General features: G+C 36.9%; 1 protein-coding gene across 4 annotated transcripts in view; it reads right to left on the bottom strand.

Annotated features, from left to right (window-relative positions):
- Nucleotides 1–234: 234 nt before the first annotated feature.
- The window catches only part of DENND1B (DENN domain containing 1B), a 161,026-nt gene continuing 149,894 nt past the window's right edge, over nucleotides 235–11,366 (bottom strand). For all 4 annotated transcript variants that reach the window (XM_030494203.1, XM_030494200.1, XM_030494201.1 and 1 more), the window contains 3 exons: nucleotides 10,241–10,317; nucleotides 8,845–9,061; nucleotides 235–7,665 (listed from right to left, as the gene is read on the bottom strand). In XM_030494203.1, coding sequence (XP_030350063.1) covers nucleotides 7,114–7,665; nucleotides 8,845–9,061; nucleotides 10,241–10,317 — 846 coding nt within the window. In that variant the 3' untranslated portion in view covers nucleotides 235–7,113. The remainder of the gene's footprint in view (nucleotides 7,666–8,844; nucleotides 9,062–10,240; nucleotides 10,318–11,366) is intronic.

Below are 11,366 nucleotides of genomic sequence, written 5' to 3'. Positions count from 1 at the left end.
ACTCGTATTACAAATGACATTAGCATTTACCTTTTGTACTATATAAACCAGTAATTAATATGAAAACACATTTAACCTTCTGTAGATTTAAGAAACTGAAATGATCATTCATTTCAGGATAAAAGCTTCCAATACAATACAGTATCATGGCATAATTTTAACCCTTTTGCCCGATAAGCATGAAAATGCCACCCAGATCAACCCATCAAACAAGAACCTTCACCACCCAAGAAATTCTGATATTGTTAAGTTTTATTTTATAGTACAGTGTTGGGCACTTTATGGTAATGTGGAGTTCACCAAAAACTTCTACTGACGCCACAAATTTGGAAGGATAAAGCAAAAAACAAAACACACCAAACATCACAGCTCATTTACTACATCTAGACAGTGCGCTACTGACAGTAGTCTAAGGTCTGAATTACAGTTCTTGAGATGACTTTGAACAGTAGTCCAGAGGGTGCAAAAGCATGGAGTAAATTCTTAGATTTGGTTCTAGTTTTATTAACGGTCAGTAACTAACTACATTTTTAAAACTGTTAGGACAATGCTGGTTGTTTGGGGTCTTTTATATCTCTGAAATTATTAAAATGATCAATAAAACCTCAAAATGCCTTGTACTTTATGCCTTTCCTGTAAGTATTAAAGGCTTACAAAGAGGACATTATTAGGAACAGTTTCAAAAGCTAACCAAAACAAAAAGTTCTGAAAAAAAAAGTAGTAGGATGGGGATACATAATCTTGTTTTGTTCCATGTTGAGGCATTTCTCACATCTGGCACAGATCTGAAAGTAACAAACACTAATTGTCAGTTGGCTAAACGTGTAAGCATTTCAAATTTCTCTTCCTCCTCAAAAATCATGAAGGAACAGACAAGATGTGCTTGTGTATAAGCTGCACCAAGCCTAGCTGTTCCACAGTGCTTTATTGCCTCATTCAAGTATATTAAAGAAGCTCTCAAGGGAAAACCAAAGGTTAAACCAAAATATACATCAATATACAAAGAAATTAATTTACAAAAAAATTAAAAGGATACTGGTAACATTAGTAGATATTTTAAATAATGACTTGTGATAATTAGGGATGTCACAGACTAAATTCTTAATATGTACGGTCATTACCATGAATTCTCACATCACCAGTGGTATTGAAAAGCAATGCTTAACTCCTCATCTTTTTATCAATGATAAAAAATTGATCAGATTATAAGATAAACATCATAAATTCTAACATTTAACCTTACATCAATTTAACTGGGTTATAATTTTGAGAATTACTAGAACTACTGGTACGTGAACATTGGTTTAGGCGAATTATCTCCATAGAATGTGACATCCATAATCATTCCAGTCATTGGAAATATACAGTTGCCTCACTAAAATATATTCTTCATGTTTTTATCATACAACCATATTTCAAAGCTACATGTAATTTTACACATTTTTGAAAAAAAATCCCATTTCAAGATCTTCTTGAAAAGCAGATGTGCACTATACTAAATTACTTTTAAACAAAGAGAAATATTGCACAAAAATCACTGAAGATTTGAAAGTCAACACATTTCCCCCACACAACCAAGTAGCTCCCTTATTTTTAACAGAAACAGAATGTCAATTCACAGAGAATTGTAATAAATGTCAACGTACTTGAACTCAACTTATTTTTCAAATGCTAATACTGTTACTGGACTAAATACAAATCTTGTTAGTATTGACCTAAGTAATAGTACAAATTAGAGTACCCTTTACTACAGTAAACCTTGGAGTAACCAACTGTGTCACCTGCTTCATACTCCAACCCAGCAGAAAATGGCAATGGCCCTGCCAACTACACAGATGGTGGATGGCCCTCTAGACTAAGGTGACTGTGGGACTCATCAGGCAACTACATCTAGAAGTTTAGCAGCTTCCAGGAAAGACCTATCAAGTACTTTCAATTGGCCACTGATTAAAACTGTTAAACAGACATTGCAAATCAAGGAAGGTTTCGCACAAAAACACATACCATCCCTTTCCCATTCATCTATTTTCAACACCCTGAAGATCATGAATTCTAGACCAGCTGTGGTCCACGCTCTTGAGGTGATGAGTAGGACACATTCTACTCAGCCCAGATTCTGTTAGGTAAACAACACATGGCAAAGACATACACATCTAATAGCAGCAAAGAAGTTACTGAAGACTAGTCACATCACCATTCATACTGGTTTTGCTGGTGCATTTATTTCTACATTCATTCTCCAAAGATTTACTGCAATACCATGGGGACAGCCAGTCTTCACCATCCTGAGCTTTGCAATAAGGAAGCTGCTTGCCTCGGGCATAATTTCATTAGCACATTTCTTTAGCTTGAAATTTCAGACTGTTGGGAACACACTGGCTGGAGTCTCACAGCACCTGGGCTAGAGCCTGGCACCAAGAGAGAAGATGGTAACTCCCTTGGAAATAAAGACCCCCCTCTAAGACTCCCTGCAGAGTCAGGGAGGTCAGCGGCTATGGGGCTCCCTTCCGCAGCACAGGGTACTACAGTCAGTATTGCACAGGGGGTGCATTTGCAAAGAGGCCTTATGCTGGCACTTCAATTATTGCATGAAATGTTTCCTCAACTGATTACATGCATAGAAAAAAGATTTTAGATGCTCCTAGTAATTCCATTAGACAGCTGCACCAATGAAAGATTGTTCTGTAGGACTGAATATGATTGATTGTAGTTGGAGAGATAGATGCTGTTTTAAAAACCTGGCTTAACTGTTTTTTTGCCTAGACTTTAAATCGTTTACAAGAACACAAGGTTATAAACTAGATCATTTTAAACCCTGAAAAGACATCTAAAACAATTTTTTGAGATCTAAACTACTCCTTTAATAGATTGGGTGGGATTTTCAAAAGCACCCAGCATGTGTCTAGAACTCTGGCTGAAGTCTGTGTTACAATGCCTGAGAGGGGACTTCAGTCAGTGCTGAGAGATTCTGATGACCTCGCCCAAACAGCAGCAGTACCACTGAAATGCTAAATGACAATGAAGGGTTCAGCTAAGTTCTAGGACAACTTCTACAACTACATTTTTCTTTCAGAACAAGACTATTTTTCAGATACATGATGCTCAAATATGTGGGATGGAAGAGCCAACCCCTGCCTACTCTACACAGACTTCCCTCTGCATGCATAGAGGGTGGGTAAGGATCACCTTGGCAGCCACAGTACTGTCCTTCCCTGAATATCTGCACTGTGTTTTACATACTGCATCTCTATACACATGGATGGGAAGGCTTTGACTGGGACAGCATACTATCCATTCTGCATATCCCATAGGGGCTTAATTCCATAGCCCCTACATGGCTGGGTTGGAATCACTACAACTGAGCAAGAACATGAAACAACATTTTGAAATCTGAATTTCCTCAAAGTTACCATCCCTCCTGAGGACTCCCAGGCTCTGCTTCACCACACACCACTGGAACAATCCAGGAATCCCTTTGTCTTTCTACTGCCCTTGCTTTTTTCCTCCCAAACCAGATGAGTGATATGGCTCATTTCAGGCAACCACTGATGCAAAAGAAACTCGAAGATACTAAATTCAAGTCCTAGTTCAACCTCCTATATCAGAAATTTGTTCCTATGTGTAAGTAACAGATTACAAAGCTTTGTCAAATAACCTAGTATCTCCCTTAAACAGGAGAAATAGGAAGATTTTTGAGATCCTGAAGAAAAGACATGCTTCTGAAGAAGACCACAGGAGCTCTGAATGAGCAGAACTTACTTAGTTCTCACCAGTAGCTGGTGATGAATGTTTATCGTTTTGAAAGACATTAGGAGGATTTCCACAAATAAAAAGCACACAAGTATAAAACTTGTAAAAAGTACTGGACCTGGAAATTTATCTTAATATGGTACCCAATGTGGTAATAAAAATACTGCATATGTAACCAATAAACAGTTTCATATTATCACAGGGACAGAGAACAACAGTGTTTAACCGGAAATATCAGTTTGGACTCATCTATTTGGTAACTGGTAATTCTGCTTAAATAAGGCACAAATATTAGCCTTTTTATAAGATCACTGATAGTAAGTGGAAAAGATTCCGTAATATTATAAAGTTAAAAATGTACCTACAGCTAAATTCAACACAGATATATGACTGAGTTCTTTCTGAACCAATACAAGATTCAAATCCAAAAATGACGTTTTATTTAATGAGTGTAAACACTGTATGGGCTTTATAAATAGTAACGAAACAATGTGGCATAAACACAGTAACTAACATTTTGACTGAAATAATTCTAAGTTTAATTTTACATTCCATCTTTTAGTTCATCTGTTTATTTCTCTTCAGCCTGCATTTTTCACTCAAATTTCTCTCAAACAGTGAATTACTATGCCTCAATTTTGAAAGATTCCACTACCGAGCTTTCACTTTTATGATCCTTATAGTAACTGTAAGAATATTAGCAGCCTTACATGGCTTCCATATTTTTTCCTCAAAGGTGAGAACGGGACAATCTAGGTGATAACAGAAGTTCAGTGCCTAACTCTCATGTAAAGCCAGTAAGATTCATTCTATCAGAGAGGCATTTTTGAAAAACATTTTTTCTGGCAGCATTCCTGGACTTAGGTGTTTCATGGTTTTGAAAGTTGTAATGGACATAATTTCAGATTTTTTTCTGTTTTTCTCCGTAAGACATCAATACTGTTTATCTCTAACAAAACATCATTTTAGATGGAACTACGGACAGAAAAGCATGTCGGATGCAGAGGAAAAGAAAAAGTGAATTCTTGTCAACGAAATACAAGGACATGAATGAAAATGAGAGAGGAAGTGCTACAAGAACAGAAAGCTTTGTGTTGCTTGTCTTCCCTCAGACACATTTGGCAGCACTACATTTGGGTAATGCCTAGAACCAGCAAAGGAGAAGTTTAGATCAAAGATTTTACACAATGCTTATGATACTTTTGATTTTTAATAGCAAAATACTTTGCTAAATAACATTTTTATGTTACTAAAAAACCTCCACCACATACCATGTTGATACACAAGAGGAAACCAAAGGATAGATAAATACTTTGGAGTACAAAACTCTGGACACACAACCTCTAACTCTGGAATACCTAGATTCCCTAGCAATGCAGACTACAGATGCCCTCAGGAATTTTCACACTCTAATCTGACGCAGATATTTCTGTAAGACTATCACTTGTATAAACTTTTACCTTCATTGCACAATTTAAAAAAAAATAAAAAATTTCTGGAGATTCGTCCTCAATGACAATTACTGGCCCAGCCCTTTTCATACTGGAACAAGCTGAAATGTTTACATTAACAAAGCCAAAGTCTCAATCTACTGAATCTCTTTGGTAAAGCATCAGACACTGCCTCTGAATGATATGGATCCATTCTCCTAGGTTAGCTGCCTTGTAATAAAGCAGCCAAAAATACCCCTTTCCATCTGTGGTAGCTAGAAGGAAATTTAATTCATAAAATCGCAATGTGGCAACTGATTATTAAACTTTGCTACAAACTACCATTAAGATATCAAAGCACAATCTGGTCCAAATACTGACCTTATGAATGTGCTCAATCAGGCCTATTCTGAGATTAAGACTAATCATTCATGCCAAAGAGAGAAAGAAAGAAAGAAAAAGTTTCTGACGAGTTTGGAAGAGCTGGAGAACATTCTTCTCAGGCACAGTTGATTTTATACCTCTGTGTTACTTCTGCCAACTGCATCACAAATATCCTTTAAAGCATTCCAATCTGCTGAAACTTCCTTCACATCTTTCCTATCTTGAGCTATTGTAGAAGATAATATATATATGGTGAGGTGGAAAAACGGGAGAAAAACTGGAGGAAAAAAAAAAAAAAAAAAAGGGAAAGCTGCTCCATACCACAGCAAGATTTTTCAAACTTCATATATCCAAATATTTCTCAGGAATGCTGCCAGGAGGACAAATTCTTGTTCTAAATACGATATACGTCAAGTCCATTTATTCTCCTTCACTGAATCTAGAACGAGATTTTTGGTTGTTCAACTTGGACAAAGTAAGAGTTGGATAAATGCAGTCTCAAACTGAATCTGTAATTTTAGTTTTCTAGTGTTACAAGTAATTTCCAGTCACGGGTCTTTAATAATTTAACTAAATATGACTTCCAAGTAACAGTAATTCAGCCTACCCTCAAAAAGGCAGCTACAATAAATGGAAACAAAATGGTTCAGAAGAGGCATAGATTAGTCTTCAAACACCATTAAACTGTGGAAAATAAAAAATAATAGAAATCTATCTATTCCACTCACACTTTCCTTTCTGAAGATTATTAGGTGAAATAATCTACCTAGGGAAACCGGATAATATGTCTTTAAAGTGTCTTAGTTGTAAACAGAAGTTAGCAAACGTCACATTATAATTCAGCACTTCATGTACTTTACAGAGCGAGAAAAGCATGCGCTACTTTTCTGAAGTCTGAAGACAGGGCCATACTTTTAGTTTTAAGTTCCAAGTTATAGTCACAAGAAATTCCATAATCTAAAAAAAATTTCCTTTTCAGCCCCCCTTCGCCGAAGCAAATTCTTTCCATGGAAAATCATTATTGCTGTTTTGTACATTTGCATTCATCTTCTAAGATAGTTAAACCTCTTCTCAAAAGATTAAGGCAATTATTATTCATTACAAATAGTAACATTTGTACATTTCAGACAAATCAGATTGCTCGGTTTATTTCATATTTAATGGAATTAATATAGTACCTTCAAAACCTGATTACCTGTTAGGTGATACCTTTCCTGCTGCTTAGAGGAAGAAAATGCTAGGAAGCACCATACACTTGCTGTATTTTTAACACAGAGACTAACTAGTACCTGATTTAAGAGTGCATTCATATATTAAGTTCCATTTTGCAGACCTAACTACAGCCAACAAACGAACTGGGTAAACATAGAAGCGGACGCCCCAGTGGCAGAAAATGCATTCAAAAAATTCTCTTCAACCGAAGTGAATTATTTTTAGAATCAAAGACCTCTTATTCCTTTTTCATCTTTTGGTTATCATGTTATATGGAGTCCTGAGTAGTCTCCCTTTAACTTCTGATGGGAGTCAAGTTTCTCTTCTCATAGTTTTCTTACGTTTTATTTCCACTGCTAGTGCTGGATAAGCTATCCTTTGAAATATTTAAACCATAGTGAAAAGCAGAACTCAGTTTACATAATGACACCACTTCTTGAAGAAGCCCACCCTCTTCCGGAGTTTCATCTCCTTTCTTCCCCTCTTTTTCCCAAGGGACCAGAATGGATGGATGTTGAGCAAGACTTGCTGGGTGCTGATCTTCTGAGGTATTGCTTAGTGTTTCATTCTGCGTTGCGTACTTACAGGAAGAATAGCCTAGTTTGAAACTTTCTAGAGAAGTGAACTGGGCACTTGATCGTACTGGAGACAGAGATCTCATACTAGTGGTGTCCATCTTGTCAGTAATATAGGTTTTGTCACTACTTTCTTCTTCCAGCCTTGAGAGAGATTCTCTATGACCACCAGAAAAAACTTGCTTCCTTGGTGATGGAGGGAGCTGTTTCCCATGGAGGACACTGTCATCCTGCCCGAGGTTCCACTCTGCTTGATCATTAGCACTGCTGCAGAGCAGAGTAAGGTTGCTCTCACTAGGTGCATTTGACTTGTTCTGAAAGAAAGAACATGTGTTTATAGTTAATGTCACAAGAAATGTCTCTACACTAACACTTTAGAAAAAAAACCCAAAAACCAAAACTGTAATGAATTTTGTGTGTTCCTAAATCATGATTTGGGGTTCAATGTTACAAAACAACAAACCCAGAAACAATGTAAGAGCAAGTGTGTTTACACTTACTCACCAGAAAATTGCCTCTTATCCTAAGGATTGCCTTTTTTACAGAGAAAGGATTTCTGTCTCCCCTCTCCATTCAGTCTTTGTACAAGCAGTTTTGACACTGAACAAAGACACGCTTTGCTGGTTTGTACCCATAATATGAGACGGAGCTGGACTAAAACTAAAACCAGATGCCATTTCCTCTTTGCTTCAGTAATTAATTATACCAACTTTCAATATTAAATTTTTTGGGCAAAATGAACAAAAATGGTCATTTTATTAATGTGACCCCTGTGTGACACTCAAAATAAAAATTTTACAAGCTTTTTAAACATTTGCATCAGAATTTGCTGTTCCAGTAACAAATCTTCTACTATAGGATCTCTTTCAGCAAAAAGGAATGTTGGACAGCTGATATGAGCAGGAATTCAAAAACACTAACATTTTTTTGACTAACATCACAGCAGTGACTTGGTTTTAAAGTTGTAGGCAAGCAGTTTGTTTACACTACAGGTCCTATGCAACTCTACCTAAAAAAGGATCAAGAAGCCCTCTTAGAAAGCTCTGGAGTACTACTCTAGCAGTATTTCAGGTGCAGTTACCAGATCATCGTATCACTATGACTAGTTTAATGATGCAAGGTGAAAATGGAAATAAATACCTTCTAGTCCACATAAAAAAAGACTAAAACCAGGTCTTTGAATACCAGACTGAGCAGCTAAATATAATATTAAATAAATTATTACATTATTCACAGCTCTATATGTGGTTACTGTTACATGGGGAAAACATTGTTCCAAAATGACTTGGTAAACTGAGGCTTAACCAATCTCTGGGCTGGAACAGTAGTGCAGTGGTCAGCATGGGTGCACTGTTACACAGTCCTAGGAAGACAGACTAGCAATTCTAAGGAATATATTGCAGTGTCTAAGCTGTATGTTATTGATTCCACAAGTGCAGAATTCCACTGTAAAGGGATTGGAATTGTTTTTCAAATGAAAGCCGAAGACTAACCGCAGTCTTGTAATCAATGTCATCCATTGACCTAAAGAAATCCAGGCTCTTTGCTCCTGAGAGCTTTCCTTGATCTGAACTGTGTGTGCTCAGCGTGTCCAAAATCTCCCCAAGCAAGTCCATTTCTCCTTGATGCTGAGGAGTTATTCCAGTTTCACCAGAATCATCACTATCATAAAAGTAAGCAGAAGCTTCTTCACTGTCTTCTGATGATAATCTGAAAACAAAAACTTTTCCATCAGCTAAGGATGTAAAAGCCATTTTATTACAGCCACTTCTCAAAGTAAATAAGAGAAAACATTCCAAAACTTTTGAAAGGGACCATAAACCCAGAATTTCTTTCTACTCAAGAACTTCTTAACCATAGATGTATGATATCGATGGAGATGCAACTACCATTAGCTGGTTTTCCCGTCTCCTTGCTTTTCCCCAATCACTGTAACTACTATTTCAAGTCACCCTTAAAATGATTTCTCAAATCATCACTCCAAATTTTACAGTTATTCCAAAATCAGTTCATATTTTTCCATGTCTGCACCTTATATTTAGATCAGTGCTGCTACACCTCTCCAGATGACCTAGCCACATACTTTGTATAGTGGTGAGACTCTCATGCTACAACTCTTCTTCTGTCGTATGACCAGATGTACTGGACAACCGCCTATCTGCAAGGAGCACTGGTGGTTTTGTCTCTTATTTTCTCTTTCATTCATTGCAATACCCTTACCTCTGACGCCCATACTACTGCAGTCTTTCCCTATATCTGTCTATCCAGAATACAAAGGGCATTTCATGTCTTCACTGTCTTCTCACTGTCTCACTGTCTCACTGTCTTCATGATACCCTTCGAACACTTCAGTTGCACACTCTTCCCTACTGCGCCAAGGTCCTTCACAGTTTATATCCACTATTGTTAAAAATCGTCTCCTGCTTTCAATCAGAGAATGCCTCAATGCAGCCTAAACCTCAACTTATGATTTTCGTTTAATTCACAGAAGACATTGATAACTTGCAAGGCACTATTTCTCTTTTAGACCCTTCAGAAAACTTCCCATTGTCATGACCACAACACAAGACTTATAGATTAGCTGAGGTCACTGCACACTATATCGATGAATATTGTTTTGCTGCTTCTTTTGTGTATGGCGTCTTTTTATCTTGAGTCTGTGAAGACTGAGAATTATGGCAAGCTCTTCTAGGCACTATAAATAACGAAAAGATAGAATAGCCCGTTCTTCTTTTTCAAAGCAGGTTTAATCCTAAACCATCTGATATCATCTAGATCAAGAATCAAACCTGGACAGGAGAAAGATGCATCACTTGAACTCAATTTTGCTGAATAACACTAGTTACCCTTTCTCCCATACATACACACACATCCAAAGAGGCTTCTTACTTGCTTGTTCTCTCCATTTCATCATCATCTTCATTCAAGGCAAAATCCTGGTTACTGAGATGCTGGTTGAAACGAGTCTGGAGGATAGAAAATTAACATTATAAATTTGGTTTATTTTTTCTATTTCAGCATTATTTATTTGGAAACTAGCTGCTACTTTACTCATTAAGACTTCCTGAGCTCTTGATAAGGAAAACTATGTATTGATCAAGTCTTTTAAAGGTTGTTATAATAGGATGTGAGGTCCTCAAGCATCACCAATTAATGAGCAAAAGAAGCATTTTTCTTCAGGGTCTATGGGGGCCTTATTATGTATGCAAATCCTGGTGTGCCTTATTATTTATGCAAAGCTTTGATTAGCAGAAGATTGGCTATTAGAGAAAAAGCATCACTCAGTTTACTAGCTCATCACAAGAAGCACTGTGGTTTACTACTTTCTGATAGATAATATTTGCCAAGTTTAGGTTATTGTGGTCTACTGAGCATGAAGAAAAATGGATTTTTGAAGTATCAAATAAAAATGAAATCAGAGGTCTCTTTACATAGCTATAGTTATGTTAAGGTGTTCAACAGAATTGCAGAGTAAGTAGTATGCCAGCTCAAAAACTGTGCACCAAGAATGCCTTTGTGCAGGATGATTTACTGTAAATTACAATTAACTCAAAGTTAGTGTACACTCAGAGCATCCCATGGGGAGCTTTTGTAGAGTAGCTAGTGTGCTGTAAATTCACATACTACCATACTGAGTACTCACTAACCTGTTACATCACATAATTTAGCAAACAGAACCAGGCTAAAGGTTTCTACAATACTTGGAAAAAAGTCTCTATCTTGACCAGAACATTTAAGTCAGGAATTTTAGTCACCTGTGCTTTGCAAATGGCTATCTTATAGTCCATGCATCTCTTCTACTTGTTTTGTTTCAAAAACCTGCAAAGATTAACTACACAGGCAATCAATCCACTGAAGAGAGTCTGAACCTTGGAAAACTGACCATAACTTAAAGACATATGGATAGAATTTGTGCAAAGGGAGAGTAGTGCAACCTAACTTTAAAGAAAATCACACGCAAGCAAAAATAAGTGCTACTGCCCGCATCTCATCATGTAGTTCACCAAATGCCTAA

This window comes from Strigops habroptila, chromosome 8, assembly GCF_004027225.2.
Source record: "Strigops habroptila isolate Jane chromosome 8, bStrHab1.2.pri, whole genome shotgun sequence".
NCBI classification, from domain to species: domain Eukaryota; kingdom Metazoa; phylum Chordata; class Aves; order Psittaciformes; family Psittacidae; genus Strigops; species Strigops habroptila.
Note: the sequence above shows the minus strand (reverse complement) of the source record. Positions and strands in the feature narration are given on the sequence as shown.